Source organism: Cynoglossus semilaevis, chromosome 10 (genome assembly GCF_000523025.1).
Source record: "Cynoglossus semilaevis isolate Cse_v1.0 chromosome 10, Cse_v1.0, whole genome shotgun sequence".
Classification (NCBI taxonomy): domain Eukaryota; kingdom Metazoa; phylum Chordata; class Actinopteri; order Pleuronectiformes; family Cynoglossidae; genus Cynoglossus; species Cynoglossus semilaevis.
The window spans coordinates 2055428-2068976 of NC_024316.1; the positions used below are offsets into that span (position 1 = coordinate 2055428).

The 13549-nt window shown below is 39.2% G+C and overlaps 2 protein-coding genes across 4 annotated transcripts in view; one reads left to right on the top strand and one right to left on the bottom strand.

Annotated features, from left to right (window-relative positions):
* LOC103384526 (ER membrane protein complex subunit 3-like) overlaps positions 1 to 13549 on the bottom strand; it is a 629629-nt gene that overhangs the window by 590547 nt on the left and 25533 nt on the right. The gene's annotated exons all lie outside the window — the stretch shown is intronic.
* The window catches only part of cacna1db (calcium channel, voltage-dependent, L type, alpha 1D subunit, b), a 37378-nt gene that overhangs the window by 2571 nt on the left and 21258 nt on the right, over positions 1 to 13549 (top strand). Inside the window, exons 2-6 of the mRNA XM_025059644.1 lie at positions 642 to 1092; positions 1258 to 1363; positions 12076 to 12215; positions 12661 to 12803; positions 13324 to 13476. Of these exons, the coding sequence (XP_024915412.1) occupies positions 642 to 1092; positions 1258 to 1363; positions 12076 to 12215; positions 12661 to 12803; positions 13324 to 13476 (993 nt within the window). The remainder of the gene's footprint in view (positions 1 to 641; positions 1093 to 1257; positions 1364 to 12075; positions 12216 to 12660; positions 12804 to 13323; positions 13477 to 13549) is intronic.

Below are 13549 nucleotides of genomic sequence, written 5' to 3' on the forward strand. Positions count from 1 at the left end.
AAAAGTATTGCAATACAGTAAACAGAATAAAAAATAATATGTTTAGAACTACATCTTTAGTTTGTGGTGTTTTCCTGTTTCCATGCAGCTGCAGAGTTGCTGTGAACTGAAGTGACTGTGTCAAGGGCACAGTCTTTTTTTTTTCCACTCCAGTTTTGCATTGATTTTAATGACCCTCTCACACGGTTGCTCTCATTCGTTTGGACCGTCCTGCTCCCTCTCACACTGCTGTCACAACAGCCTCTTCCTCCTGTCAAAGATTCTCACATTTTCTTTCTTCCTCCAATAATATTTTAATATTTTGTGTGCATAGAAACAGTTACTGTTATAATTGGAACAGCTGCAGCTGCACTGGTACCGATGACTCTTTTAAAATGATCTTATTTTACAGAGAAGAACTCAGGAGGAAGATAAACTGCGATGGTAAAAACAGGGCTGAGATATCCCACAGATCCAGGCTCCAAAAAATGTCTTCAGTTTTAATAACAATAACAATGATCTAATAACAAAACACTTGCTTTTCAAATGTCCTTCTAATATTATTTCTTAGATAAGATTAGAATGAACGTTATTAATCTCACACTGGAGACATCTTTGAATAAACGTACAACCCTTTAATAACCGTGTCCCCTTTTTTCCAGGGGCTCAATATGCCAGCAATAGAGGGACGACTTCCTCCATGCACACCTCAGGCCTTTGGTCAGAACACCACACCCATCTGCACCAGCTCCATTCACCAGGCCCACTACAGGCTCCTGCCAGTACCGGGAAGCCGGTGGGCTCTTCTTATGGTCTCCTTGGGGTCAACAGTGGCTCTGCCTCCGGGGTCAGTCCAGTCCTTGCTTGGCATGCTGCCATTAACGCAGCACGACAGGCACAAGGGGACGCTGCAAAGCTGGAAACAGGTTCCCAGCCTTCAGTTTGCACCACTGGACCGGCTCCTGTAGGCTCACTGGCCCAGAGGAAGAGACAGCAGTATGCCAAAAGCAAAAAACAAGGAGGATCCACCAACAGCCGGCCACCCAGAGCTCTGTTCTGCCTCACTCTTAACAACCCCATCCGCAGGGCCTGCATCAGCCTGGTGGAGTGGAAGTATCCTTTATCCAGAGACAAAATGTCTTAATAGATTATGATCCTGTTGAAGTTTTACTTTAAATTCAATCATAATAATAGTCCACACAGTCAGATAGAATGTCTGATACTTTCCTTCTCTTCAGATAAAATATACAGTACCTTTTCTTAACTCCCTGTGTCCAGACCGTTTGATATCTTTATACTGATGTCAATTTTTGCCAACTGCGTGGCCTTAGCCATCTACATCCCTTTCCCTGGAGACGACTCCAACTCTACCAATCAAGAACTGGTGAGTAATGCTGGAACATTTAAAGAAAATAACCTGGCATTGTAAAGAACTGACAAGGCTTTTTTTGACTCAAAAGCCTCGCTATATGTAGTCCAGTAGCTGTAAGTGTCTGGACTGTAGGCTGTGTGATGGCACTAATCACTGTTACTGACTTTATTAATGAGTAGATAAATATGCCGCAGTTCCCCCATTTGTAAAAATACAAAACACTTAAAAACATATTAGCTCGCTGAAGTAGATTATGCTAGCTCATAGTAAAAGTGCCAGCATAATCCAAAACACTATTTTGTGATAAAAAACACTTGCAAATGCAAATGAAAACATTACATTGTTTTACAAGAGAGTCAACTAACAAATGACTAGGATTACATACTTTTTAAAGTAATTTGCACATCTGTGCTGCAGATGTTGATTTTTTTCACATGCTAACTGAGCTGCTGCTGCCTGTGTCGCTACACATTTGTCATCTGCCCGTTTACACACAATGGCAAAACACCACACCTTTGCGCCAGTGTGAATGATGCCACAGAGGGATTTCCTGTAAACATTAGGATGCATGTGTCAGCTTTCATTATTTTGTTGACGCATGCAAACATTACTGGCACACTGGTTTGAAAATGAAATATTTTCCTTATTTCTGTAGCAAATATTTGTACCCTGCAGAAAACACAGCTTCTGTTCCATTCTGTATTCTTAAATCCCTCTGTATTGGACAATGCAGCTGTTTGTTGTTTTTGGAGCCTGCAGATCTTTGCTGTTGACATGTTGATGAGTTTTGATTTGATGTAAGGAACACCAGGTTAAAGAGAGAAGAAGAGTTTTTCAGCATGTGCACAGTCGCATGTGTCCGTGTGTGTCTGTTGTGCATGTGTTTGTGTGTGCGATCAGGTTGAGGGATTAAGTAGGGCAGTGGATTAGTGGAAACGCAAATGAGTGGAGGTCAGAGAGAATGTAAGAAGGCGGGTGGAGGATTGATGGAGGATGGGTGGAAAGTTCGGTAGGAGAGTCCATCCATTCATCCATCCATCCATCCATCCATCCATCCTTACTGTACTGCCTCAGTCTTCTCCTTGTCTACATTAAACCCCACCTCCCCTCTTCCGTCCTTCATCACCTCCTCCTCGCTGTACACAGTGGTCACTGATTGATGTCCTATTAAGCTGGTTAGTAATTCACCAAGGACTTATGACAACCTGTCTGACTGACTAACATACACTGCTGATCATCTTATAACCTCATAAGAGTCCTGCTGCTGTGTGACCGTTGGGCCTGTGTGTGTGTGTGTGTCTGGTTGTGCGTGATTGGCTTAATTACTTAATTACTGTATATGTAAGCAGAGCAAGTGATGTCATGATGTCAAAATCTTGAAGAGTCATATCTTTAGGTTTTGTAAAATATTAATAAGTGAACATGACAAAGGCTATCCAGAAACTTAAGTAGGAACAGTGATAGGTGTCATTTAAATGAAAATGTGCATCAAAGTCTATTTTCTATATAAACCACAGTCACTTTCTCAGTGATGGTGGAGTCTCAAGGTACTTGAATCCACTCATGTTATGAAAGTCTCTGCAGAAGGAATGTCACCATAAAAACACAAAGACATTCTTTCATCACCCCTGTGATTCACTGTGATTCAGAAAGATGTTACTCTGGTTGTGTAACAGCAATCATAAAAGCTGACTGCTGCTGGGTAGGCAGACTGGTCCATAACACCAACACAGCTGTGAGTTCATTCAGTCTAATGTGTGTGTGTGAGAGAAGAGTGTGTTCACACAGTACGTGTGTGTATGTGTGCATGAGGTCAGAGAGAAAAAGCATTGTCAAAGGGATGTTTTTTTTCTTTTTGTGTGTTCATGTGTTTTTGAACTTGTGAGTGAGTTGATGAATGTAAAGAAAAATAAATGAAATGCAAAAACCCATCCATAACTAAGTGCATTTGTGCACATGTTGGTGTTTGTGTGTGTGGTTATAGAAAACAAAGTGTCACTATGTATCTCATTATCACACGTGTCAGTGACGAAAGGATGAGAGTAGAGATTAGAGACACACTGACCAGTCAAGGTGTGGGCATCATTTTGTCTTTGTCATCCCCTAATCTCTGCCTTCTAACACCCACCGCTGCATTTTCAGTGTGGCTGGTCGGCAAACTACAGTCCTAATATGGCCTAGATTCCAACCTGCAATCCTTCAGTTACAAGCGTCCACCTTTAACCACTAGAGAGTGAACTGTTGTCTGGTTGTTATCAAGTATGAACGCAGCAATTGAACTGTATTTTGGAGCTGACTGACTGGATGAAATCACAGTCTTTTTCCCATCTGTCTGACTGTAGCCTAACTTTCAGTGGGTCAGGCAGGTAAATCAGTAGGCACTGACGCCTCAAGGTGCTTTTCCTCACAGGTTTATTCCATTTCCTCCTGACAGTTCCAGATTAGTGACTTGTGCACTAACAGTGAAGGAATCAAACACGAGACCTTATCCTAAAAAAATACTACCTCTCTAGTGAGTCAAGGCTAATGAACATATTAGTGTGTGTGTGTGTGTGTGCATGTGTGGGTAGTAGATTTGTTGTTGTGTATGACATTTGTCAATTTGAGTGGTTATCCCAGGGGCATGTTATCAGCCACTGTGTCACCTCTACCCAAAGAACAACAGGAGGATCAGTAATGTTAAACACATTCATGTGGCTCTGATTCTAGTCAGGTTTGACACTCCGAGAACCGAGAGATAATGAGAGAGAGGTAGGAGAGATCAATTAATTGTATTGATGGTCAGAATATAGTGTAGGCAGTATGTGACTGGTTGTGAGGTGACCCAGCATGATGTCAGCCTTCAGGGCAGTCTGTACATCCAGGCCTGCATTAAAAGAAACCACATACAGTAGAACATACAGTACATCTCACTGGGCTCCTTCAGCTCCATACACTACGTGTGGATAGGGGTGTTTGTAAGGAAGGTGTTTAAGGATGTGAGATGTTGGTGTGAAGTATGTGAGGTCAGTTGGTTTAGAGCAGTTTGTTCCTGTGCTCACTCACTGTACAGGTTTATTTGTGTGAGTATGTATGCGTTTGTGTGTGAGCAGGAGTTTCAACAAAGTTCTTCCAAACAAAAATGCCATTATTATTATTATTATTATTATTATTATTATTATTATTATTATATAAAGTTCTTAGGGTTGCTTTCCAACTGTTAATAGTACGACTATTTTGGTCAGGATAATCCTGATTTGAATTAATGATAGGTTAGATTCTCTCTCTGTCTCTCTTTCTGTGTGTGTGTATGACTTGTGGCTGTATTACAGAGCACTCCCCTCATTAGGAGTCATTTCCTTGCTTTTCAGCACTGTAACTCTTCTTCATTAGCATTAGTTAAATATAGAATCTGTCTTGCTGCAGCTAACATTTATATCCATGTGTGTTGCTAACGTCTATCAAAAGGAAGTGCACACTTAAGACAATCAGCAGATCATAAAAGCCTAATAGTGAGAGTTGAAGACTTAAAGTGAGCGCTTATAATTGGGCAAATAAATACATTTTACAGAACACAGACACTTTGATATTTAAGGATTTATATATTTGGATGTTTCTTTTTATTGAATTTAAGGATACCATTTAACAGACGTGAAAAAATCCACAAACACAAGAAAGGAGGAAAAAAAAATAGAAATCAATGATTTAAAAAAACAACAAATACGCAGGCCATAGTAAATATTCTCAACATATAATATATCTATAATATAGTAAATGAACAAATGTTTTTGAATTTTTGCTCTTATCCTTATCCCACATATCTGTACTTTTCTATTCGAAATCTACCTTCCAATGTTTATGGGATGGGGTACTGTGATATTTAAGGATGACTATAGATTAAAGGTGGAAAAAAACACACATCAGAAAGCGTTAAACATACGTCAACCTGCAGGGGCGCTGCTACCTGCTTGTATTTTCCCCTTTTTTTGACTGACTGGTCTTTACCTGGTTTTTACCTCTCTTGTTGCACATCTTGCACATCTGGACCAGTTTCTCTAAATTAGAAGAGATTGAACTCTAGAGAACCACAGGAGCTCTGTTTTTGGTTTTCATTTATAATTTTAAAAATGTTTGTAGAAAGTGGAACAATTTACTTAGCAATAACTACTCTGTGTGTAATTTTAACATTTATTGAAAATATTCGTCATCCTTGGAAAACAGTTATCCTTTCACTGCCTAATACGAAGTCTCATGTCCGCATTGGCCAGTTCATTTTAACTAACAGTTTAAACTTAGCAGTTTAAATAAAATAATAACACTTTATTCTTTCCAAAAAGTCTGACAAGGGATTATCTTTACAGTCAGGGGGTAAGTGACACGTTTAAAAAAGTTAATCCTTTAGTCCACCTTTAAATGTTCAGTTTTCTTTATTAGCGTTTATGTAATGGCTCGACTGAATACTAACTGTATTTTTCATTTCTTTTAGTATTTTCTTTAATTCAACGTGTTTCTCCTGCACCTTATTTTACATACAGCACAGCCTGCTGCCTTGACAACTGTGGCCATGGAGACTTGTGGAGTATCCACAGAGCAGCCTCTTTACAGCAGAGCGAGGTGGAGAGAGAAAGAGAAAGAGGGGGGGGGGGGGGGGGGGGGGTAAGAAAGTAGATAAGCAAAAAAAAAAAAGACAAATGAATACACAAGAAAGAGGACCAAAAGAGAGGATTAAGATTTTAAGGTTAAGATTTTGCATCAGTTTAACTGAAAATGAGGCCGGAAAAAAGGACAAAAAATGAATACAGAAGAAACAATTAAAAAGAGAACGGAGATGGACTAAGTCAGTGTAAAACTTTGATTTTGTTTGAGTTTTTGAGTTTTTTCAGTTTTCTAGAGTCATTGATTTATGGATGCAGACTAAAGGAGTCACATCATGTTGTTGTGTAGTGACACCATTTAGTTCAGCTGTTCTAGTTGCATTCATCATCATGGTGGCTCTTCTGACATTGTTCATAAATCAATCAATCAATAAATAAATCCAAGCTAGAATTGTTTAAAGACTCAGTTGGAAAAGAGCATGGACACTTATTGTGACCAACATGTCCAATGGCTGTGCGGGAAGGACAGGTGTAAAAATATAGTCAAAGAGCAAGAAATTATATTCGACTAAATGAAGCCTGTGGGGGGCAGCAGAGAAAGTGTGTTCTGCGTTTTGTGTATTGATTTAATGTGAATATGAATGCCTTTTACTGCTCTGTAGTCGCTTGGTATATTTAAGATTTTCCAGTTTTGTATTCAAAAATGAAGCTACAGCTTAGACTAATATTCTTGGCTAATATTAGTTTTACATTTGAGTGACAAATTGGTGGTAAGACATGGTACTGGTGTGACATCAGCAGCTGCTACGGTCAGCCTGTGCAGCAGCACATCCTCAGTCTTTTAGGCCCTCATTAATGTCATTAAGACCATGAGGAACTGATAGGAGCTGATTGGCCTGTTTTCTGACTGGCTGGCTGCTGATTTGCTGACACACCCATTTACACGTGAATGCACCAAGCACACACACACACACACACACGTGTGCTGATTTGTGGCAAAGGTGAAAGTTATCTGCCTCTGAATGTGCTGGCAGAACAGACAGAGCGGCTGAGCACAAGCTGAGCATCTGACTCAGTCAGCCTTGTCATAAGAAGCCCAACTGGTAAATATAATATTAACTGGTTTGAATTTCATGAAAGGTGTATTCTGTAAGATCCTCAAACAGCCCAACATTTGTTTTTTTTGAAACTATTTCAATGATATATCGACGTAGCTCAAGTAGTGGCTAAATGTCAAAAGTTCTAGACTATAACATGGTGTAAAAATTCTGCAATGTTGCAGGTTTAAATCTTTAGACTTTGACAAAATAATATGTTAAGTGATATAAAAAGGAAGTACATGAAAAATTCTTCCTAAAGTTCAAATTACTGCCACAATGTTGGTTGCCTCTATGTAAGCTTTTGTTTGAATGACTATTGTTACCAACCAGGTGGGCACCAGGTGAGAGGAGTGAGGTTGATTAACAGAGAACCACAGGACACAGGTGAGTGTAATGACACTAATTAACCCTGGAGAAACAGACAGACAGGAAGTGTCACAGACAGGCCTGACAGATATGTTTTAATGTAAGTAAGAAAATATATATATATATATATATTTGCAGCAAATGTTTACATTCTACAGTATATAAAGCAGCAATTACTTCCTGTTTACATCATGTAATTCAGACTGTGTCACCCTAGCTCTTAGAGAATTATTTGTCCCTACCTGTTGTTGAATAATTCTCTGAGAGATGAAAACAAACACAGACACACTAGGCCACAGTGCATGCTCAGCGCTTGTTATTAAGGTAACATTGATTTTTGTCTGTCTAATTTTTCATACTGATAAATGTCACCTATTGGTGATGCAGTGCTGGAACCAGATGGTTTAGTCACAGAGCCTTTCATATGAACCAAAATAGCAGGCAGTGCCTGGAGACACCTACACAGTCCATCCAGCCAGGACTTACCTCTGTACTAATCACACCTGAGAGACTGATAGACAGCCCTGCAGCTTTTCTGCACAGATGTCAGATATAATCCATAAAAGGCAACATGACATTCAAGTTAATCAGTGGGCTCCTGTCACTGCTGACTAAGATGCAGACTCACTGTCATCTGTGGTGTTTAATCAGCAGAGACTCTGGCTTCACGACTTAAGCTGCCTTCTAGGTAACAGAAATATGGTTCTAGACGTTTCCTTTACTGTCATGAAAACCCCAGAGGTCTCGGGCCACCCACACCACTGCAGGTGAACAGAGAAGATGATGCTGAAGAAATGTTACAAATTCTGAAAATGACATCTGAGGCTCCAACATGCACCAGATGGTTAATATTGTTCTGATTTATATTTGGTTTAGCCTGAAGGAGGAGAAAATCCTGTCACACTTGTTGTTTGTCCTTGTTAGTGTTCAGTTTGTGTTGAAAAGCTGCTGTGACAGGAGTCCACTGTTGGTAGAAATGATAACAAACAAACCAAAAAAAATCCTTGTTGCTGCTCTTTTGATTTTTGACATAAAACCCAGCATTTTAGTTATTTTTGGTGACAGGAAAATGTTGTTTGATATTTTTGAATGTATACAAAGCTAAATAAATATAAAGGAAGAAAGCTGCACAAATTGACTTTTAAACGTAAGTTAAGTTGTTAAATCCATCATGAAAACTCTTTCAGTACAGAAAACAAAAACCAAACGGTTACTGTGGTAACCATAGGGATGACTTTTTAGGGTCAGACTGTAGAACATTTTGTCTCTAATATTGTAGCAATTAAAAAAAAAAATTTCCCCAATGGTCATGTGTGATGATGGAGTTAACAAAATGAAGTCGTTATAACTGCAAATGTTCACACACCATAATGTGGCACTAAGAGAGACCAGCCAACTCGCCACTGCTGCTACCAGTTTCACTTACAGAAGAATCTTACAATGCAAGTGTGAAGACTGAGGCAGTGTACGATAGTTACCAACTCTGACAAAAGATAATCATTTTATGATGAATTTACTGTATTGTAGTTGTCAGTTTTCTTTTCTTTTTACATTTTTGAGCCTTTTAAAACTCCAAATTTGAAGTGGCAACACATTCATTCATACATGTATTTATTTACTTTGAAATGCGTCTCATTTTTTTCAATCATTCATATTTAATAGTATTATGAAGTTCTCAACCAGACTACCACCGGTGGCTCGTGAGACCTATTATCATGGGGAAAGAAAAGTGAGAAAAACTGTCTCTTACTCTTCTTTCCATCATAATTATCTTTACCTCTCTGTCCTGCTGTTATTCACTCTTACTCTTACCGTATGATCATCGAAAAAACTTTTTCTAGTCTAATTTGTATGGATGGGACACCACAACCAGTTCTTGTAGAGAACTGGCTCCCAATGGTCTGGTGCCTTGTAACTGTCTGTCAATTCTATTGAATGATTTCACAGAACATTTGCTTGATGTATGACTTGGTTTTTTCAATAAAACGTTGTTTTCATGCATTTTTTATTTGTTGTTAAAGACAAGTTTACATTAAAGAGTTAATGTGAATTAATTCATGCATTTTTTGTTTGTTGTTAGACAACTTTACATTAAAGAGTTAATGTGAATTAACCTATTTATATTATATTTAACTAATAAGACTAGATGTGAAAGACTAGAATCAGTACTGAATCAACACAATAACTGAAGATAAATAATAAACTAAAACCAGAATTGGTCACTTCTCATCAGTTCTCATCCCTATTCATTTCCAGAACTCACTTGAAGCAACACAACAATGTGCTCTTGAATATAGAAGAAGAGTTGCCAGGGTTCAGGGCTCTCTTACTGCCCACTCAATCCCACTCCAGTTTTCTATAAGGCTGGGTGAAGTCTGTACTCTCACTCTCCTGCTAATACCAGGGACCCTCCAACAGATGACATGGAGGAGAGGTTTTTCAGCAGGCTGCTGAATAGTAGAATATAGTATCATTTGGTAGCCTGTACAAAAGAGTAAATATCGTTCACTGGTTTGATCTTCTAGCCAGCGTACACCTGCTAAAGCGCTGCAGTAAAAACCATTGTATGCATTGGTTCACCTGTTCTCTGAACCAATGTCTGTGGTTTGTAAACATGACAAATGCAGGGATACAGGTGCGGATGAGACAGAGTGAAGAGAGATGGTACATTTGATTTTGTATATTCGATTATCATATCCAATATATTTAAATAACACAAAGGACATTTCTCATAATTTTGCTTTGTGTTTGTGTGCATTTCTGCTTAAAGCACTATGTCAATAAATCAGGTTGAGATTATGGGAATTTAATGACACTGACGGTGGTCCAGGTGTGGATGTGGATTTATAATATTTTTATATTGACAATGGTGAACCAGTGGAAAACCAGTATGTCTGCTAATGTGATATTATTATGACAACATACTTTGTAATCAAGGATTTCCTCACGTTTTTGTTTGGCGTTGTCTCCTGTCAGACCGGAGGTCACAGGTCTGTAATGTACAGTAATAACCAGCAACATGATGCACAGCTTTGTTTGGCCTCATAAGTGATCTCCTGGCCTATGAGTGAATCAGGAACCAGTATTTGAAAGTCACTGCCCTACTTTTTGAACATGACAATGTGTTTGTTTTTTGAGGTCCTCACTGTTTGTTGTCTCCATTGTCCTGTGGTAGTCTTTGTTCTTCAGACCCAGCCTTGTCCCCACATCTCAACCTGAATACGATTGATTACAAGTGTGCACGCACACACGAACATCACAAACACACACAAAGGAACACTCACACACACGCGCTGTCATCTGTTCAAGCAGAAGAGTGGACATTACAGACCAGTGTAAACAAGAGAAGGTCAGAGAAAGAATGTTAAATTGCACGGAGGCAGGTGTGTGTGCATGTGTGTTTTCAAAGGCTCTTATCGGCATGAAACAGCTCTGAGTCATATTGCCTGTTGACCTGGACAGGTCATCGCTCAGCTACTGTAATGGCACACGGCTCGGCTCATACTGGTTACCAATTAAAGACAAAAAGACAAAACCACAGAATTTATACTGACACAAGTTTGATGAGAGAAATCCTGCAGCATAAAAAACAGCAGTGAACTGAGCCCTATATTACATTAGCTTTCACTTTTCATACCAGGTGTGGAATTCATGGAAGGTCACAGAAAACTTTCTTCCTTCAATAGATAAATGTGATAAGAGCCTATGAATCACATACATATTTCATCACTCAGTTAAAGCCAAAACTGAAGTTTTCTTTGAATAAGAAAAACAGCTTTCAGAGGAAACATAAATGAAGGCCAGCTGCTTTGTACAAAGGACTTATTGTACAAAATGGTACAACATCAAAGAGCACTCAGAATTTATTACATAACCCACCCTAGTGCATTTGATGAGAACGTTTATTCCACTGTCAATAGGAGAAAAAAAAGGTACAATAGGTACAATAATAGCAGCCAGAGGGCGACACAACTAACCCTTTTTCTCTTAAGTTGGTCATAAATATCATCACCAGTGTCATGCAACATGACACGCTACATTAGTGCAATGTATGTTTAACACAGTAAAGTATTTGTCAAAATATTGTGATGAGCAGCTCCACAAAGCAGCACAGCTCTGTGCTAACTTTAGCCTGCCAGCCAGTCGGTGCTAACTTGTGCTAAGCTAAGTTGTTCTATGTTCTCTTGTTTATTTATTTATTTGTCCTTTTTCTTTTGATCCCAAGCCACAGAGATGGGAAAGTACATGTTGTGTGAAACTGTCTGTCTGGTTGGCTGTTTTCTCCTCACAGACACAGAGTGAGAGTGTGTACAAGTGCAGGTTTCTCCGCCCATGTGTGCAGGTGTGAAGTCTGGTGCACGATTGTGCGATTGTTGTTGTTCAATGAGCGTGTCTGTGAGAATCTGCTCCTTCAGGCGGACCAAGTGTACTTTGGCTGTTTGTCACCTCTATATCAACAAGAGAAGAGCTTTGCCTAATGGGCTTTAAACTGTGCCGACTCACTAACCTTCAGTCCCACGGGAGGCATAGAGAGAAGAGAGGCAAATTGAACAATTAAATGTGTTTTTGTTAATTATCCAGCGTCAAATGTGTGATATTATCCTACGGCATGTTTTTACCATGCTGCTTTTTTTTTTAAAAATTGTTTTTAATCATTCATTTGTTTTTTTTTCCATATTCACAGGAAACAGTGGAATATGCCTTCCTCATTATTTTTACCGTAGAGACATTTCTGAAGATTATTGCCTACGGCCTGGTCATGCACCAAAACTCCTATGTCAGAAATGGCTGGAATCTGCTGGACTTTGGCATCGTCATAATCGGGTGGGTTTGTATGTAGCACCACAAACACACTCAAACACATGAACTGAAGCATATTAGCAGATGCCTGGTGAATATGAATGCAATTCAAGAATATAGACAAAATATATAAAGCAATATAAATGCTAACATTTTTAGCATCTGGACATTCAGCCCTGTAGACACTGCAGAGCACACACACACACAGCTGACAGCTCTGGCACGTAAACTGTGATGAGTTGTGTAAAGGTAAATATGCACAGACATAAAGGATATGCACAAAAAACCATATATGAAACAACACACGTCCAGGTGCAGCGCATACAGACAGGAAGACGCAGGGATTTGCTCTTTTCACTCTTTCTCTTCTGCTTTCATCTTTCTCTTGCTTTTTATATGACATTGCCATCACTGCTTTCTTTTCTCTGACATCCTAGTTCTCCTCTGCCCATTTTTAATCCCACTACAGGTTGTTCAGTGTTGTTCTAGAGATGATAACCAAAGATTCTGACTCTGGTGGACAGTCTGGGGGCAAGCCTAGTGGGTTTGATGCCAAGGCCCTTCGAGCCTTTCGTGTTCTACGACCGCTCCGCCTTGTGTCTGGAGTTCCCAGTAAGTCAGTTCATACCTTAAAAGTCTGAAACACATCAGTAAAGCTACATTTATATATTAAATGTTTTGTCCATCAGTATATCAGACAGTAATGTACTGAATATAGAATAGGAAGTAAAGTATATCAGACACAGAGCCCCCCCACGGACTCACCCACACGGTGCTGGCCCTGTCTTCTAATAAAGGGAGAGTTTAAAATATTGATCAAAATACAAGAATCCTACATACAGTTCCTCTGTAGAAGGACTGGAGAATGTTTTTTTTTTTTTAGGGTTTCTTTATTCACTTTTGACCTAAAAAAAAAACTTTGCTCAAGTGTGTATGTGCATATGTCTGTGTGTGTGTTCTTCTTGTTGCCATAGCAACATATCAAATACCAGTCTGAGGGAGGAAATGAGCTCGATGAATTTATCTATACATTAATTTTCATTTTTCTGTCCTACTATACATCATGATTCGTGCAGTTGGTTGGTTGGTGCAGGTAGTGTTATTTTGTCATCTTCTGCATATCTTTGTGCAGGTCTACAGGTGGTTTTAAACTCAATTATTAAAGCCATGGTTCCTCTGCTTCACATCGCTCTGCTCGTCCTCTTCGTCATCATCATCTACGCCATCATTGGTCTGGAACTCTTCATTGGCAAAATGCACGCTACATGCTATGTGGTTAAAACAGGTAATTGTTTTTACGTTTTATTAATACCACATATACTCTCTCTCTCTCTCTCTCTCTCTCTCTCTCTCTCTCT